Source organism: Saccoglossus kowalevskii, chromosome 3 (genome assembly GCF_978046115.1).
Source record: "Saccoglossus kowalevskii chromosome 3, keSacKowa6.1, whole genome shotgun sequence".
Classification (NCBI taxonomy): domain Eukaryota; kingdom Metazoa; phylum Hemichordata; class Enteropneusta; family Harrimaniidae; genus Saccoglossus; species Saccoglossus kowalevskii.
The window spans coordinates 20,077,964-20,098,774 of NC_140643.1; the positions used below are offsets into that span (position 1 = coordinate 20,077,964).

The window sequence follows — 20,811 nt, forward strand, 5'->3', positions numbered from 1 at the left end:
TGTAATGTCGCCCACTAGTGGTGGTTTACAGTACTGCACATCCACAGCAGCACTGCTGGGGGTAGTCTGGTGCATGCACTTTGTGTTCAAATCCATATACGAAGTACGAGAAACTGTTGTTCTTCCATTGACAATGGATGTTAGCAACCGGAACAGCTCGAACTTTTTGACGCTGAAAATAAAATGGTTAAGAAGAATATTTTAATTTAAATAAATGTAATAAACATATGTATAAGTATAAGTATGTATGTAAATGTGACAGTAATTTGTCAGCATCTTGTAAATGCCCACAAATGAGTGTGTTTATAAGTGGATTTCCATAAATTTGGCTTTGTATACACAGATTAGAGTTAAACCATTAGAAACTTGGATGCCTGAGGGTAAAAACGTTCCAATTTCATCTGCGTAGGGGGGATTTAGCAGTATAAATGGTGGATGGAATACCAGAGAACAAATTGTGCAAGCGAGATATCAACCCCTTATTCATACACAGAATCTGACAGATTCAGGTCGAAGGTTTTAAACCCACCTATTCACCTAGTTCATACCCACGATAGACTCTGTCAGGTCAAAATGACTATTTTGAACTGTAGGCATTAATCTGCAATTCAGCCAATGACGGAGAGAAATCTAGGTAAGGGGAAGCCCCATTACCTCATAAATTTTCCTCCACGTCACGTAATGCGTGACCAAGGTCAAGAAGTCAGCGCCATCTTGCCTTATATTTATATATACTGACAGGGTGGCATTGCCCATATACACCAGACCCAAACATAATTGTTGGGTTGAGTAGCATTCCAAAAAGAAGAGACCGAAACAGATCTGCGTGTGGGCATATGCCGAAACAAGACCTGGAAATATACAAAGAGCACACACATTCGTAGTCGATACTGCTCTATTGCTTATGCGCATGGATACCTGTTGTCATCTGGGATGGGTCAACATTCAAAGTCTGACCCGCGATGATGGCACCCACCCTAAAAAGACCTAATAATTATTAAAGACAATTTGCGATCTTCAGAAGCCTTACTAAGTATTCGAGGGATCACCTGATACAAAAGCTAATAGGTTGGCGATCGCACAAATCTCATGCACCTGTACTTGGTGTTTCTGTAGACCATGTGTTGAGAATGCCAGTCGGTTGTAAACCTCAAACACTGTCGAAGTGATCAACCTAGAAATGGAAGTCGGGGCGACTGGTCTATTCTGCTTACTAGTCCCTTGAACAAACACATAAACATGTGCTTGCTGCCTTGCCTCAACTCCCCAGTACATCTCTCATAGCAACTCAAAGCTCCAACCGTGCATAGACTCATCTCCTCCTGATCCCCAGGGCCAACAATACTGGCCAAACAGGGGACGACAATCAGCTGTGGATCGTGCTCTGGGACTTGGTTCTTGGTGAGAAACTTGATTTGTGGTATTAGCACAGCTTGATTGTCCATAAAAGTGACACAATCCTCCGAGAAGGACAAGGCTTCTTTCTCAGAGTGATGCATCCCAGAGGCGGGAGCTAGTAGGAAGAGATTAGTATTCTGGGGTGAGGCGAATAGGTCTTGGGAAACAGGCTGGAGGCTACCCAGTGTGGTACCTGCCACTCTATGTCCTGGAAATGGAGTCGCCGCAAGAGGGCGTCTGCTTGACAGTTGACAATTTGCTCCACCAGAGCTGACATCATTGGTGATTTGGTCCCCTTTCCTTGTTGATGTAGGAGACCATCGCTGTGTTGTCTGCGCAGAGCAGCAGAACTCTGTATCACTGATCTATGAATATCAGTGTATCAGTGCTAAGTGTACTGCTTTCAGTTTCAGCTGATTGATATGGCGACCCTGAATCCAATGCAGTGGCCATGTTCCTTGGACTTGTTCGTATATTAGGTGCACTTTCCTGTGATGGAGGCATCTGTTATCGAAGTCACAGCTGTGGGGTCCCTGCATGAGGTTGACAATTGAGATTCACCAGAGCAAGGCATCCCTCACTTGAGAGAGTTACAAAATGTGTTGCATGCCCAGAAAAGCAAACAAGGTGTTGGGCGATTGGCGTAGTAAATCCTACTTTACCTGCTTGACCAATAACCCCCATGATTTGGTTGTGTAGCAGCCAGTCGTCTAGGTAACAGACGGTGTGTGTATAAGTCAATGATTCGCATGGGTTGGTATGTGCCGGTAAGCATTTAAGTCTAGCGAGACTAACCAATCAAAATGGTGCACAGAGAGTAAAACAGTGATTGGCGTCTCAATGCCGAGCCGATGAAGGAGCACATACTGATTTAGCTTGCTTAGATCCAGAACTAGACGCTGGCCACCTATAGTTTTGGAGCTACAAACACATGTGTGTAGATGCCTGACTTGTCGCATGGTATTGTGTATGGCGCCTTTTGTAAGCAAACTGTCTACCTTCTGTCGGATTGTCTCCAGATCACCCTGGGAGCACCCCCAACAGGGACATCAACAGGGGAGGCGGAGATAGCAATGGAGGAGGTTCAGCCACCAGTCCCTTCTTCCTGTGGGAGCCCCTCTTCTCCTCTCTGCCGCGGGAGAGTAGGGGCGTTTTCCAGCTTCTGGCAAGTGGGTGCTCTTGCGTTTTCTGCCCTAGGGGTCCCATCATCTAGCCTATGACAGCAGCCCACTGGCTTAGGGATTCCACTTGTACTATCTGGTCATTGGGTTCCTGAAGCTTCGTAGCTGCGCCTTCCATCTCCCACATCAAAGAGGGTGGAGGAGATTCAGTCTGTGTAATTGAGGCGATGACACTCCCTTTGACTCGTTTCACCGGCAAAAACACAAGCTGCCAAAACCACATCCTACTGCACAGAGGTAGCCCCTGCCAAATGAGCCAGATGACACTGCAGGATATCACACATAGCTGTGTGATGTCCCACCAACAAATGTGTCTGCTAGTCTAGGAGGATTGTGCATTCCGCCTCTGAGACTTCAGAGCCCTGGAGATGCACCGTAATAATGAATCGCTCAGGTTATGATGTACTGTTTCTGGCTAAGATGCTGAGAAATTCCACAGAACATGGCCATCCCCTTTTACCTGTCCCACTGAACAAAAGTTTGTGCTACCTATGTTTGGGGGAAGGAATGGAGGGATAGTATCAGTGTTGTCTCTAGACTCTGCTGGTTTTATGTGCCCTTTGCCATATTCACCAATTCACCAAAAGTGTTTCCTTGGATCCCACCATCAGGAATCCCAGAAGCTATGATGCTTTTGAGAGTGGCTGCTTCAGAATCAAAGATGAGGGTATCAACATAGTGACACTATGACCGATTGCTTCCTTGAAGGGGGAGTTTTCCATAAAGGAGGAAGTGCTCTATGAAAGACCCCTGATACTGTCTAAGACAGATGATCCCTGGCTTGCAGGAAGCGAGGGAGAGATGAAACTAATGTTCTCGGTGCCTGCCTGCCTGCCAGCCTCCCTGTCATCGTTGGTGGAGGCCAGTACTACCAGGTGGCGCGCCTCCTGCTTCCCAATCGCTGGGGAGGTCGGAGCTGGGATCACGAGAGGAAGCCTCATTTGAATGCAAGGTTCCTAGTGTCATTTTTCCTGTTCGCCGACAGAGAGGCAACTGCAGTGGAGGCAACACGCTCAACCTGCAGCTTGTGAGGAAGGATCGACAGAAGGACCATAGGGGTACTACCTCATCATTGCTGGCTGCGAGGATGTCCTCCGGTCAAGGGAAGAGAAATCTTGGGCTTGGGTCCACCCCCCCACTTGCCAACACAGTACCTGAGGTACTGGTAGACAAACGGGAGGACTTCCTACCTATACTAGCACTCCTCTCACTCATGCCCCCATGGCAAATAGAACTGACGGCATGCCGAACCAGAATTCGGAACTTATCCCAGTCTTAGCATTCCAATTTGAACACACAACCTCGTGGCAAAAAAATCCAAACCGTGCACACATTCCAAATATGAATGAAATCTATGATGGGGTCCAGCCCGGGAAATCCCTGTGGTAATTCTGCAAGACCGAGTTGACTATTGGGATGGCAACACAGGAGGTGTGGAGCTCTTCTACGAGTGCTTCCTTTCTTCTCGTTGGCCAAGAAAAGTACAAGTTTTACTGTTACCAACGGCCATAGGAGAGTTTTTCTATGATTCACACTTGGTGAAGAGAAAACAGAGAGTGAACAAGATGGCGACGACCTCTTGACATCGGCCACGTGTTACATAACGTTGAGGAAAATCGATGAGATCGCAGGGCTTCCCCTGACTTAGATTTTAGTAAAAATAAAAGACTATACCTGCATTATAACACGTTCTGCTTGAAAACCAGTCAGGTGACGCTGCACCAAATTGTTTGATGCTTCAATGATATTCACATCTGGAAAATGATTTATTGGCCAAACCTATTGATACATAAAAATACACATATTATGGTTTATACAATTTCTACTTTAAAACAAATATTTCTGTTCCTTACAATAGTTTCTGATACCTTACTTGCTGTATTACAGAAGAACAATAACTTAGTGTATACTGAATCATTAGAATATTAGTAATTTTGAACCGGAACACCCTGGTAATTAATATAGTAATTCAACCTTCTTTGACCACACCAATACTGTAAACTATTTAAATTCCATTGATGGGAAATTGACTATTCAATGGCGTTTGTGGGGACAAATAGAACTCAATGATATTTTAACTTTTATAAAACATTATTGTTACAGACTCATTAACATATAACCATCTACAATAGTTTTCTATACATTTCTGTAAATGTCTCTCATATACCATATTCTATTAACAATATGATTATAGAGCAAATATGTTATATCTGATATATTTTTTAGCTCTGCAAGCGTTGTTCATATAGGTGGCTTTCCGTTGTTCATAACCTATTAAATGTTTTACTTCTTCTTGAAAAATACCAGCCAAATTGCTTTGATAGTACCAATACATATTAGGTACCTTGGGTGGACCTGTGTGTCGTGTCGATATCAATAATTCTCTGTTTTAGCAAATATTTTTTCACACTCTTGTTATATTTTCGTCTTCTTCTTGTATTCTTGTAAACAGCCTCATTGATTTGATACTAAATATGTAGGTATCATGGGACCATGAACCTATTGACAGATTTGTTAATTTTTGAAAATATATTAACTTCTCTATTTTTAGCAAATATTTTGTCAGTTCTGGTAAAAAAATAATTGTTGACTCATTCTTGAAAACTCACCATTTATTTGAAGGTACATGTACATTGGTGAGCCTCTGACAATTGTTTTCATGTCGACCATACCATTCATACCATTCTATTTTTAGCATATATTTTGATATTTATAGTAATAAATGATAATTTGCAGTGATACTTGATATGTACATTTGTTGTAGGTATTTGGATCGACTATCTCTGCCTGATTTAAAATAATATTATGTAAATTTTATCACATAATGACTTAGTACAATTTTTACTTCTTAAAAACTATTAGTCTGATTAATATACGAGAGGTAAATAACTTAAAAAATAGGGGGATAAATGGCAATATGTGAAATTATAGAATATATATTTGACATTTGAATTCCCGATTCCCGATTTGATAGCATTTGTGCGTTCATCGTTTGTGTGCTTTCGCATATTGCGTGATCTGGGGTCAACAAACCGGAAGATCGGACAGATTTGGAAACTATGTCATATTTACTCTGTGAAACACACACGTACTATCTCTATTTCAGTCCATTTTCTCTGAAAAATTATTTGTTACAACTGCCCTCATTTGTACCCACCCATACTCTCCATAAAAAAAACTGTTCAAAATATGCCGTTGGCTTCTTCCGGGTAACATGTCTGCTGGTACTCTTTTGAATTTGTATACCTTTGTCCTACCCTCGCTCGCTGCTAGGTAGTTTACACATGCGCAAATATATAATTACATCGCGTCTAACGGTAATTCAGAAATCGGGAATTGGGTGTAAGCAATTTGATGAAGTTATGTGGCATGTCCATAACAGCCAGAACAAAACTGTGTTTTTTGTGTGTGGGTGAACTGCGTTTTGAATTGTGGCTGACCACTGCATGACTTGGCTAACACAATGTTTTTAAAGAACAGTAGAGCTCTTTCAATCATCAGATTGTTTAAGTTGATAAGTTTCACAGAAGTTTGTATACTGTTGATACAACAAACCCATTCCTTAGGTTTTTATACACGCATGTATTTATCAATTTCATGAATGCAACTGAAACGAGATGTTTATATTAGCTGGCGAAATAACATTATTGTGCACTGCACATTTATTATAAATATCAAGGAAATGAGCTTGTTGCCTCATCAGTATATGATATATATAAACTTAGCCTTAATATAACTTGAAATTGAAAACCTTGATATATACTCTCTCTAATTCTCAAAACTCACCCTAGGAAGTTCCTGTTTGAAGACAGTCTCACCAGACACAGTGCGAATTAATTCATCCGGCAATGAAGTTCTTTCCACAACATGGTCATCATGGTGAACAACCCTAGTTGAAATAAAAATAATCAATAATTATAATAACAACAACATGTGTATGTCCACAGGAAATTAATCACAAGTCATGCCTGGCACAGTCTCCATTAGTTATTAAATTTAAGATACATGGTTTTGTTTATAGTAATATAGTTGGAACATAAAAATGCCAGAGATATGGATCCAGAAGCTGATGCTTGATTATGAATTTTAATATTGAAACGGTTGACATTCAGTCATCTTGTATCAGATCATCAAATGACTACTTGTCCATATTGAGGGATATTGCCCTGCAACAGCATTAATTAATACAAAATGGCCACCATGCATCTGTATATTTATGACATGATAAATATATAAAATTTTAACATAATCAGTAAAAGCATGTCAGCATTCCAGACTCTGGAACCGCATTCATTAAAACAAAATAGGCGCCAGTCAACCATTTTAAATCCGATCTGAAAAACAAAATGATGTACATCAAGGACCAATAATGTCTAATGTATGCACATGATTTGAACGAAATTCATTCATGAATGTCAGAAATGCTTAATTTCTGATTATTTTTTAGCACAAAAATTGCCGGCATTCAGCAATTTCGAATCGGATTGTCAAACCAATATGTCAATATATTTATGACATGATATATAATGAGTATATAAAATTTGAACATAATCAGTCTATGCATGTTCGAGATGTGGCACTAGAACCACATTCTTTAAAACAAAATGGCCTCTAGTCGGCCAATTTCAATCCGATCTGAAAAAGAAAATTGCTGTGCATCAAGGTCCCATAATTTGATCTCGATACCGGAATGCCAGTAATACCTAGTTTTCGATGACGTTTTTGCACAAAAAATGGCCACCATTCAGCAATCTTGAATAAGAGCGTGAATTAAATTGATGTGCATATGTATAATATCATGTATGATGTATGTGTAAAGTTTGAATATACCGATAATCGATCCAGGCATGTCTAAGATATAGGTCCAGACGCACGAACAAAGTTGGATCCATAAGTCCTCGTTTTCGGACCATGTCCCAACGGCGACTAAATATATCAGATCTCGAGGTGTTGCTATTTTATAATGAAGCCATACTGAATCGCAGTTCTCCCATAATGCATCGCACTTATGGTACAATAAATGGCAAGAAGCATGTGCATGTAAGTAACTAAAGGATGTGTAATAGAGTTTTCTGATTTCACAAAATCGAATGCAAAACTCCCAAATTTGATGTATTAAATAAGGTCCCTTCTGATAAAAAAAAACATTAAACAAAATCATCAAAACTTGGTTCACAGATGTTTTTTTCGATAAACGATTATTATCAATAAACGACTGGCAACTGCATTTATTCTAATATGCATAAAAAGGTTGCTTTCCCATTCAGCCAATTAGTTGTTTTATATTCAGTAGAAAAAGAATATGTTGAAGTCATAAGCTGTGTAAATTAATAAATAAAAGATTACCATTCAATAGTCAGTCTGATGAAGCACTTCAGTTGACCCCTAGCATTACACGTAAGACACTCAGTTTGACCATGAGCATTGCAGACAGAGCACCTGTAGACATGAAGAACAATCATTTGTTTTCTTTTGCAGACATGCACTGTGTACAATAAAATGATCCAGGAGTATTTCTTACTCTGCACACTGCATTTTTTAATATCTTCGAAAACATACATGTACTTACAGGCGAACAACAGAAACAAACCTAAACTAAAAAATATCAATAAAAACAAAGCTTTGCAGATTACCGAAATAATTACAGAAATCTTCTCATGCATTAGGTATAGATTGAAATGTGTTCGTGAAGAGTACGCCATCTAATAATAATGTACCATGTACCGTAAAGTTATTCAATCTTATCAGCATCCTAATAGCCAGGAATCTAATCTTATTTAAATACTTCCAAGTTGGGTATTATATACTTTAAAGCAAACAAGCTTCTCACCTTACTCTCCCACGGCTATTACAACTGTCACAATGGCGTCTCTCATTGTTAATCCTGTAGTCAAATGTATAACCACGCCCTTTGCATTTTTTGCATCGAGTCTGAAATGATATACATCATATCTATAGAGATTGCTGAGGGTGGTTACAGTGTCAGAAAAAATGAAAAATAATTCACTCTCCATAGGTAGTGTGGTTTAATTGAATAATTGAATACATATACTTCAGCGAGTTGAAATGGGGAAATTAACAATGTGTGTAAAATAGTTGATTTATAGGAAATCGCAGACATCAACACAGACAATAAATTTTGTACTTTTTTTCATAATGACACCAAATGTTTGCGATCCCATACATAACTCAGGTTGGAACTATGAATAAGAAATTACAATTTAGATACACGTACCAGATTCAAAATTAATATATAAACTAATTTTGATAATTTCATGCTTAGTAGATTTTAAGAAAACACATACTGAATGGACATGTAAATGTCAATTGAATAGACTACATCCTGGTCTGCATTTGGACCTAAAATAAACGGGATTCCCAAAAATTATTGTTGGTTAATGTATGTCAGCCAATTTATTTGACATTCCCACTGTCTGTGACAAACTCACACAAGTTACTAGTACCAGATTCTAACGGGTTGACCCCTTACTTGTTTGTGTTCAAGCCCAGATTTTAAGGGGCTAAGACCAAGAACCAGTACAGTCATGTAGAATTGTAACTCAATATATTTCCAGACACAATGACTATTACTAAATATTGACGATAACTTTAACTTACCATTCCTTTACCACGACAGTTACAGCACCGTTTTCTACCCAGACCAATACAGTCATGACAAGGCTAAACATAAAAATATTTCATTTTAAATTTCATCTGTCACAGTAAGATCATGCCACAGAGTAATGTTGGGTGGGATATCAGCATTCTTAATAGGCACTGCGATACCCAAATAAGGGTAGATTATTTCGAAGATATTTATAAATAAAAATTCATAGCAATAACTCAAAATAATCAAAACACATTACAGGGGGGTTAATTACCTTGATAGATGCTGTATGTGGTACTTCCCTATTTACAGTGTGCGACTGAAATAATGCAGGAGGTCTTGCCTCTATATCCCACGGAAATGGCGCTGCACCATTGAATGGACCATCAATTACTTGCCCTTTTATTGAAAGCATTCAAAGTGAAATGATAAATGGAATAGTTCTAGCATAATACAAATGTTATTTTTTTAAATGTATGCATAAATATGTAAATGATAGGTGTGTGTATGTGGCAATTTACAGAAATTCGTAGTGTACAAGCTGATAGCACTAATACCCATACGCATCAAAGTATATAACGGACCAGTCAGACTTTCCTCGATAGGATACAGACCTGAGCTGCATAGGCATTCCGTAATGACTAGCTAATATGAAACGTGTTACAAAGTGATGTGGCATTGACCATTTATTTGAACTACGTTTATTTCAACAAATCACATCCATTTGCCACCATGTATCGTTGAACTACGATGCAAAGGCGATGAACATTATGCACGTATGCTTAGGATGTTGTCAAGCTCACTGCACAGCGTTCATACTTTTGCTCGAATAAATGCTGCTACTGATACGTGGCAATAGTAAAGATAATAAATTCGAAACGATGCATCACTGCGTGCGAAAACCTGATGACCGACCACAGTCATTTGTAATGTAAAATAAAACTAACTAATGTGCACGTGGCCAGTTAGACAAGGAAAGTCGGAAGTTGTATTATCTAAAATCATTTTAGTCATTAGTCACCTGTTAATGTGACTATAAAAGCTAGATTCAGTTTAAAACAAATAATTTTAGAGAAAACAAAAATGAATTAAATTGTACACATGTAACATTTTCGATTCATCATCGGAAATTCTCGAGATCGTCTGGTGCGAGGAGTCTAATTCCTGTCCCATTTACTGTCATATGCTACGCTATTTCCGGAATACGTTCTATATCACAAATTAAGTAACAGTAACAGTTAATAATACTAAACACATTATTCATTTAATTAAAACACGACTAGGGTTATTTCTGGCTCGTATTCTCTGTTTAAATGTGAGAAGACGATTTTCATTGTCTACGTTGAATCCACTATGATGATGTGATAATGAGAAAAGCATTAGGAAATGTGTAAATGAGTTCAGATGACGCAATCTGATAATAGTTAATTATTCAAGCTTAGTAGTGTTTTTCGGTTCATATTTTTGACAGTTATCCGAGAAAATCTCAACTTGTACACTATTGTCATAAATACTATATATAATCACTGCTGTGATATTCATAGTCACATATATCACATACAAACACGTCTTTACCGGAGCTTGGCTGGAGCTGTTTACTAGAGTGTGGCTTTCAAGCAAATGATCCTTATTGTTTAGAAGCGTATTTCATATATGGATCAAATTTGCATAAACTCTCACAAAGTCACTATATATGGAACAAATTTGCATAAACTCTCACAAAGTCACCATATATGGAATAAATTTGCATAACCTCTCACAAAGTCACCATATATGGAATAAAATTGCACAATTTATAAAAAAAATATGCAAAATTATGTCTGAAGTTACAGTTTATATTGAAAACACCATATATGTAGAATATTAATACTTACTCACCATGGTATGGTTCATAGGCCCATTTAGGTGACCTTTTCTCAGTGTAGGATTCCAATGAATACTGAGAGAGAGAAATCACATCACAAAAGTAACACAAATTATGCACAACAATGTTGTAAATTAAAAATGTATGTGTCAATTTCAGCAAAAAGACGGTATAGACTACAGGCATTCTCCAAGCAAACATTGCTGGAACAGTACATAACATTATCAAGTCAATTAAACCACACTCGAACAATGTGAAGTATATACATAATGTAATCATAATATGGGCATAGTATGATTACATTGCGCGTTCTAAAAATATACAAGCCTTAACCATGCATAACTGAATTAGAACATTTGCATGTGCCACACACAACTAACTTACATGGAATGCACTTGATGGAAGAATATTGGTGAATTTCATTTTGTTTGCTGCTTTCGAACCGAAACAGCAATTTTGAGAAACATGGTTGAGCAATGCAGTTCTCGCTTGTTCTTCAGAAACAACTGGTACTCTGCAAAACAAATGATGCAAGAATCCAACAAGCTTACAAAATTGACATTTCAGAAATAAATGTTACTAGTAATACAAATTCATTATTTTTCATTCTATCATTTTTATCTGTTGTCCTAATAAAACATATCGTAATGCTTGAGAAAACATAATTATTAACAATAAAAATAATGTAGAAATTAGTTACGTTGTCGTAATATCTTGGCTCTGTGGTGGCGGTAAATGCAGCGCTTCATTGTAGCTAGGAGGTGGCTGTAATGGTGTACCATCCATATTTCCATACCCTGAAAACTGGTTCAATTCCTCAAGCGGTGGGACTGACGGTGATGGAGGCTGAATATGAATAATATTTTAATGCGGAATATTTAATAATAAAACAACATAACTACGATAAACTGACCTTGGGAATGGAGATCTGGCAGAATATTCAAAATAAACATACAACCTTGTCTGTTCAGAATCTAGATATTAATGAAGACCATGGGTAATTCAAACTAACAAATACAGGTTAAAAATATATCACTTGTTGTCACATATTTATTGATTTTTGACAAATATTTGTTAGGAAAAGTATGCCTGAAATGATTTTGCGGTATTTTACAGAGTATTTTCATCCTACCATATTAGGAAATGCGAATTCAAAATATGGATTGATTACGCGTGTAAGCATTCTCTAATAATAAAAACAAACATAGCTGCCACCAAGGTTTGCGCGTCGATCAATAATTTCATGAATGACAGTTTAATTTAAGATGTTTCAGAAGGGGTGGGCGCCTAATCAAACGTGACCACAAAAACAGAAATCCCTTAAAATTGGGAGTTGGACACTTAGTCGGGCATGAGTCGAATGAGTATGGCACAATAACAAATAACAAGCCATACATGGCACAACCCCAGTATGAAATGGTAGGAGTGTGAACAAATCATTTACTGAGCATGCAGTCGTTCCTGTCCGTAGCCAGGATTTTGTTGGGAGGGGGGGGTGGTTCTTTTTACTTCGTGAGGGACCATTGAGCGCCGAAGCCGGGAGCTTCCTATGCGTGTCCGAGGGCATGCTTCCTCGGAAAAAAGTGAAAATTGAACTTTCTGAAACGTAATTTCTTGCGTTTTTGAGTGGATTTTGAAGGGAAAATCAGAGACACTAACATACAGGCTGTAACTGCTTCGGACAATAATTTATTGGGTGCAAATGAAAGGTTGAGAATATCCGTTATAAACACCTAATATCTGTAATGGTCTTAATATTCTTAACCTAACAACCATAGCAGTCTGAACTCTTACCTTAAAGGTAATAGCCTTACTTAGTATTAACTTGATATTCTTAAGTTATCACCTAACCCCCGGGCGTCCCTCTCTAGCCCAAGAAAATTCAAAGGGTCCAGATTGATAACAATTTAAATGGAATGATAGACTTTTCATCATGCCCTCAAACGTAGAACAGTTATTTTTTGGGAGCATTCATTTTTGTACCAATTTGAAAACCTGAAATAGAGTTTCCATGGATTTCCCCCACGGCGACCAAAGGTTGCACACTGTCCCAAATGACAGTTGTGTGTTTCCGTTTCACAAAGAGGCCACCAAGTGCCTTTAACCCAACCGCCAAGTCGCGCCCCACGTAGGAACATGGAACGTACACGGCCACACCGTGCTGTCAAAAGAGGCGGCATTCATGCCCATAGCCAGAGGGGGGAGGTCGGACGACCTCTCCCCCCCCCACCCGCGCTCGAAGGTCAGTTTTTTTGCACAATATTGTTTAAAAGGCAGACTAATTTGTAGCAACAGCAGGGCTGGATGTCCTAAAAAATTGCTCACTTTGTCATACAATAGAGATGAACCCTTCGGTTTACAGTTAGGTATTCCCATGTTCTCATTATATTGGTAAAGGCTTGGGGGAGCGGCATATCTATGATATGATGTATAATGAATATTTAAAATTTAAACATAATCAGTTAAAACATGTTAGAGATATGGCACCAGAGTCGCATTCATTAAAACAAAATGGCTACATTTTGAATCTGATATAAAAAAAACAAAATGACGTGCATCAAGTTCCCATAATGTGCAATGTATATACCAAGTTTGAACAAAAATCATCTGAAGCTGAGCGATGTTTGATTTTGATAATTTTTCAGTACACAAATGACCGCTTTTCGGGGTTCTTGAATCAGATCGTGGAACAAATTGAAGTTTGAATGTAATTGGTCCTGGTATGTCCAAGATATACTAGTAGGTCCGTACAAATACACGCACGGACACATGGACAAATGGTTACATACAGAGGTCAATCCAGGAAGTGGATGGTACTTTGAGATGCATACTAGTTTTCGCTGTGGAATAGGTAAATTTAATGCTGGGATTGAAAATATATGTTGAACACCGTGAAATCTAGTTTGCCGAACTTCAGACTCAAACCAGATCAAATCTAGTGAATATTTTTTCTGGCATCGTACTCAATAACTTTGAATCTCTATGTAAAATCCGCAAATAATTTTGAAAGCGCTCGTAACTAGAATAACCACATTAGCAAAGGAAATTTCCTGCCTGTTGGCACATTAGTTTCAATGTCAATATCAATAGTGATTACATGCGTTACAACAAATAATCAAAGTTGCACAAAAGAATTAGATTATCTCTGGATTTGGAATAACGATCTGTATAGTGTTGTTATTTGGCCACAGGGTCTGCTGCAGGCCAGATTTGATCAAGTTTTTTTTTATCTAATATAATAAACTCTGATTGATCGTGCGTACCTGTGGATTTGGGTTCTCATCTGGGTCATCATCGAGAACTTTACTTGGTTGCTGCCCCTGGTTCGGTGGGTATGATTGCTGTCCGTGGGTACATGCAAACTGTGGTTGACCTTGAGTCCTGTTAAGGTATGGAGATTCACTATAAATAAACATCATTATAATAATACAGTAAGACACAGGCCCTCAAATGACAACTCGAATAAGACGCCATAATGTACATACACTCAAATTTAAAAATTGAACTTAGGAAAAACGAGAAAACCTGAAATTGAATCTAAAAACCGACTATGCAGAAAATGCGAAACAGATGTGAATATTTGTGAATCTGAACAATCAATCAGCAAATGGTCAGCGAAAGCTATCACTAACATTGAGTTTACATGCATTTATTATTAGTACATGTATTTCCCGAATTGTTCAAAAATGTTAACCATCAAATATTTCTCTCAGTAATCCTACTCCTAACACCAATAATGCAACAGGGATGATCTCAGAGTGCAATTTATTCTTGTATTTGCTTTATTAGAAATACAAGTGCACAACAATTGGATTGTGACTGATTTTTGATCACAGATTCACTATTTTCATTAATATAACTGCAAAACTATGCGCTATTAATTATTACAGCAAATACGGTATATGCATAACCCCAAGAAAGTAGTTGTCTTCAAGGGCGTATACCAGTATGCTTTTGTCTCCAAGCCACTTAACGTGTGCAAGATTAAACCCGGAAGTGAAAATTAGATACGATTTTTAAAACATGCCGTTGTCGTGAAGTTTAGGGACTACAGTATGGTGCACACACTTACAGAAGACAGTGGGAGCTAGCAGAAACACTGGCAGCCACAGTTTATCAACAATGCTTAGAATAAATGTTTATCATATTATTTTTCATTAGGTAATCATGGTTTGATTTCAATATAATAATGTGAATGGCTAATATCCATTTAAACAGTAATTACAATAAATGAATTCACTTCCTTTGAAAGTGTAATGAAATGTGCGTGTATATAAACATTATTCCTAATATATTACTTAATATACTGAGTAGTATGAAACATAAATTTATTGTCTACAATTTGTGATAGGGAACATTTAATGATAAGCAGACAAGTTTGAAATATGGAAATCAAAATTATGGTAGTGTGCACCTATACCATTTATGTGGTATGACCCATAAGTGCACGCTCTGCAATTGGTAATATTTGTAATATTGAATAATTTTTAAATTGAATTGAATAATTTTTAAAATGGAAATTGTAATTATGGCAGAACCTCACTATATTCTAGCAGATACTCAATAATTAAGACACAGATTACAATAAAAATATTGATTGTGCACACATACCACTTATGTGGTATGAAACATACATGCATAGACTACAATTTGCGATATTTAATAATTAGTAGACAATTTCAAAATCTGAAAATTATAATTATCGTGGAACTTCCCTATTCTCTAGTGGACAATTACAGTAATAATATTGAGTGTGAACCAATAACTCTAATGTGGTATGAATATACATAAATGGACTAAAATGTGTGATTGGTAACATTCAATAATTTGCTAGCAGACACTATTTACTACTAATTACCTACTCATCTTGGCGACTGTCTTGTCTAGAAGTTGGTCGGGTTTCAGTAACTTCCGTCCTATACGACACACTGTTCTGAGCTTGTCGTCGTGATTTCACCAGACAAGCCAGACTATTCTTGCGCTACTTGCGGAAGCGATCACAATCTCCGAATGACTCAAATTCTAACAAAATGATTCACAGTCACAGCAGTTTACGAAGCAAAGTCCTCGCTTGTCAATGTGTTCCACTGTTTACATTGATCAATCCAGGGGAGTGCCGATTCCCACGTGACTAGCTATAACGTCATCGGGGGGTGCTGTTCTCATGCAACATAATTACATTTATGGATGAACTTCCTTATGTTTACACTCTACCATACGAGCACACCATCAAACTACGCACTTACTGATAATTAGAGTGTAATCCCTTTGCCAGGAGCACACGGATCTCAAGATTTATTAACAAAAAAGTGTAGTAAGTACTTAAACATAGATGAGGAAATTGAACACCAGTAACTATCGTACATAGAATATTAAAAACTGCAATCCCTGTAAAGCGGCACATAAGCCGTGCAGAAACAAAAACCGAAATGAAAACCCGAATAATAACGGGACTAAAAACCTCTGGAAATCTGCGCACCCGCCACATGCTCGAATGCACCTGAAGGAGGGTGGCGGGTATGCATGTAATGAAGTTGTACATCTATGAGTATGCTTACTGCAATAAACAATGTTGTTATTTAAACATCGAAAATACTTAATAGTTACCTCGGAAATAAAGCTGCATAAAAGGAGTGTAGAACACAAAGATATTAAATGCTACGTGGCAACGCGTAGACTGACGAAACTCCTGTTAAATTACATACAAGCCACCGCGGACTACTATTCACTATGTGTCATATAATATTTAGTAGACAATTTCAAAATATTATATTATAATTATCGTAGAACTTCCCTATTTTCTAGTAGACACTAATTAAGTCACTAAAAACAATACAAATTTTGAGTGTGCGCCTACACAATTTATGTGGTATGAAACATACATGTATTGACTACAATTCGTGATAAACAATATTTAATAATTAACAGACAATTTCAACATATGAAAATCATAATTATTGTAGAACTTCCCTATTTTCTTGCAGACACTATTGACTACTAATAACCTATCTATCTTGGCGACTGTCTTGTCTAGAAGTTGGTCGAGTTTCAGTAACTTGCGTCTTATACGACACACTGTTCTAAGCTTGTCGTCGTAATTTCACCAGACAAGTCAGGCTGGTTTAGTGCCACTTACAGAAGCGATCAGAACCTCGGAATAACTCAAATTCTAACAAAAACATTTACAGTCACGGCAGTTTACGAAGCAAAGTACACGCATATCAATGTGTTCCACTGTTTACATTAATCAAACCAAGGGAGTGCTGATTTTCACGTGATTGGCTGTGACCTCATCAGGGAATGCTGTTCTCATGCAACATAATTATAATTATGGTAGAACTATGATATTTTCTAGCAGACACTCTCTAATTGAATCATTAATTACAGTATAAATATCGAGTGTACATCTAAACCAAATACGTGACATGAAACATACATCCATGTGACTACTATTTGCGATAGGTGTCATTCAATAATTAACAGACAATTTCAACATATGAACATCACAATTATGGTAGAACTTTCCTATTTGCTAGCAGACACTATTAACTACTAATTACCGGCTTAACGAAACGAAATGGGATGACACAGAGAAAATGGGTTTTATACGCACAATATGGCAATAATTTAATTAGTAAACGGCTCGTTTCGCTAATTACAGATAATGTGAAATCTGAAATGAAATACACATACACCAAGATATCGAGTTAAAGCTCCTGGCTTTAATATCTCTCAAAATAATTACAAGAAATAAAGCACAGAAAATACAATGAATAAAGTCACTAAAATAGGGGATTGATGGGGGAAGTGTGCATTGGTGATAACTCACAGTTCCAGGATGTAGTAATGGACGACAGTCAATGGCTTCTGCAACACAACAACGAAGAAATACAGGAGTCTTGCTTGCAGAGGAATGATGGTATTCTGGAGGGCACCGCTGAAAGCAAGAGATCGCAGAGCAGTTCATATAAGTCTCACAGAATGATGGTTGTAGTCTGTATCACTTGTCACACAATATCGTAGCAGCACACACTGGATACCAAGTTGAAATGATGGACCCAAATGTCATGATTCAAAGGCATGATTCAGTATCACTACCTGGGTTTCCACATGAGCCAATCAGAATGTGATCTTGCTAGCAGCTGTTTCACTTAGGCAACTCAGTAGATCCTTTGTTATTCAAATAACAGCACACCTGGTAAATTCCAATTCTCCTTCTGAAGTTGTAAACACCCTGTGTTATGTAAATCACAGGCACACCAGGTAGATTCCATCTGTCCTTCCAGAGATGAAAACAAGTATGATCTGTCAATCATCTTTATGACAGTTATCACATGGCAATGCGCACCGTTTCTTCCCATGATTCCATGCACACTTCCATTTGCAGGGTTTGAGGTAATAGGACAAAAACATGTCAAAACATGGTTGCTGACATCCAGCCAGAGAAGCAACATGTCACAAACGTCAGAAAATTGTACACTTTCAGAAACAGTGTCTAAGTGCTAGTCAAAGCAGTAAAGTGAAGGAAATTCAAAATCTTGAAGAAATTGACATCTTAATTTGAAGTGATGAATACTGGAGTGCAGAAATAAAGGTAAAATGACCATGATACACACTTCAAGTTAGATACCGGTGCTGCAGTTTTAGTCATTAGTGACAAAGTTCCATGGCTGGAAAAGAATAAATTTAGTCAGACTCAGCAATCTCTTCGTGTTATGCTACAATACCGCCACAAGCAAGCATATGAAACTGTAATAAAAAACAATCATGTTCATTGAAAATGGATTACAATACTCCAAAACGAACTTCAGAACAGAATTCCCAGCTTTGTTCATTGGAACTGAATATCACATTACACTTTTCTCAGACCCTCAACCAGTATGTCTCTATACACCAAGAAGGATTCCACATCAATTACTACCCAAAGTGAAGGAATTTTATTTGAATGACATACACAATGTATAGTGTCGCTTTGTACAACGTTTGCCATAACTTGTCTTGTCGGCTAGGCAATAATGAAATGGGTCCAACAAATCCAAAAAAAATGACATTATGTCTTATTTCTTTAGAACACGAGATTTTGGCCTTTGAATGCGAAAAACAAAATAGCAATATATAGTTCAGTTGATGCAACAAATGACATTGCCAATGCGGGTACTTACTATATATATCTTACCATGACATTGAAGAAGAGACATTAATATTTTATGATTTAAAAAATCGACCGTCATGTGACAATCAATATATTTTAATGTGTACAGGTCTTTTGATTTCAAAACATTTTGTTTTGTACAAAACTGGTTAATGTTGCTATCAAATGACGCATTAAACAAATTACATTATTAGACATTGACATCATTGGTCTCCAACTGATATAAATTTATGGTTTATATATTTGCATATTAGATATAGTTATTGTATGGTATTTGGAGATTTTGCGGTGAAGAAATTGGAAGACTGTATGCCACCACATTATGACCAATTTAATTGCATAGCGTTAAACCTGCCTAATATGACATTATTTATTCACAGGAAGGTCGGGCGAGTTTTCATCCTGATTTTCATTAAAAATATTATAGATTCAATGACATAAATTGTGTTACAAATATTTTTTGACATTTTTAATAATGACACAGCTTGTACAATATGGTGCAATTGGCGTAAAAAATACAAGCTAAATTGATGATACAAATAAATTGTGTCTTCCCACCAGAAGCAAATGTTAATTCAGTTTAGCTAATAATGTCCAGTATAATGATTATCTCATTGCCTGTTGATATTTCCCCCATTGATTTTGCTATTTCTTGGAGCTTTCAGCAGGCAATATCTTAATGCATTTCTCGGAGAAATGACAGAATAGGCATGTTGCATGTCTGATCGAGCAGACCTGTTACAGACCTGACAGAAATGGCATGCTGCATGTCTGATGGTGAAAATCGGTCATGAAAACACAATGAATTACAGTATTTATTTTGAACAATTTTTCAATTCAAAATGATCAACAAAATTGGCATAAAATCTATGCAGTGTGCTGCTATCTGAATTTGACAGAAGAATTGACCTTTAGTGAAAGTATTAATTATTCAGTGTTACGACAGATTCTGTTTTATTTTTTTGTAATATAGCATGTTGCACTGCAATTAATTTATGGTTACATTACCTATATTTACATAAACAAGGCAATGTATATTTCACCATGAGTAACGAGAATGAGGGAAAACTTTGACAAAGTATGCAATCTGCTTTAAGGTATTACCTCATAAGCTCTTCACATGGAACAGTTGTTTGTTTACTACAATACTACTATAAGATAAATTATGTACAAAATTTCTGAATACATCATTATATAGACAAAGTTAAGAAAAAGGTGACTAAGAAAGAAAAACAATAAACTTTCCTGTTTCCATGAAAATGAAGTTTCTAAATATACATTCCGTAATTTCTCTTAAATTAAAATACCCATTCTGTGGTTAATAACTATTTTTTTAAACACAAGACAATTAATACTAACCAACCAAATTTCTGAATACATCATTATATAGACAAAGTTAAGAAAAAGGTGACTAAGAAAGAAAAACAATAAACTTTCCTGTTTCCATGAAAATGAAGTTTCTAAATATACATTCCTTAATTTCTCTTAAATTAAAATACCCATTCTGTGGTTAATAACTATTTTTTTAAACACAAGACAATTAATACTAACCAACTAAAACAATGAAATCGAGAATCATATCATGTCAGGTGTAATGTCGCCCACTGGT

General features: G+C 37.1%; 1 protein-coding gene across 1 annotated transcript; it reads right to left on the reverse strand.

The window, feature by feature from the left end:
• Nucleotides 1–25: 25 nt before the first annotated feature.
• Nucleotides 26–14,466, reverse strand: LOC144363048 (protein SSUH2 homolog). The gene is made up of 11 exons (XM_078013982.1): nt 14,314–14,466; nt 11,751–11,896; nt 11,435–11,564; nt 11,065–11,125; nt 9,461–9,585; nt 9,198–9,260; nt 8,410–8,510; nt 7,926–8,018; nt 6,366–6,468; nt 4,254–4,358; nt 26–172 (listed from the first exon to the last, which is right to left on the reverse strand). The coding sequence occupies exons 1-11, from the start codon at nt 14,464–14,466 to the stop codon at nt 26–28; spliced, it is 1,227 nt and encodes a 408-aa protein (XP_077870108.1).
• Between the last annotated feature and the right edge of the window lie 6,345 nt (nt 14,467–20,811).

What these genes read in the sequence shown, in the direction of transcription:
- LOC144363048 (XM_078013982.1), bottom strand. Translation starts at nt 14,466, where the DNA reads ATGTTTATTTATAGTGAATCTCCATACCTTAACAGGACTCAAGGTCAA. An exon ending in GGCCTATGAACCATACCATG is followed by an intron (nt 9,586 to 11,064) that starts GTGAGTAAGTAT and finishes TTTCAATAAAAG; the next exon opens with GGCAAGTAATTGATGGTCCA. An exon ending in AATAGCCGTGGGAGAGTAAG is followed by an intron (nt 8,019 to 8,409) that starts GTGAGAAGCTTG and finishes TCATGTCTACAG; the next exon opens with GTGCTCTGTCTGCAATGCTC.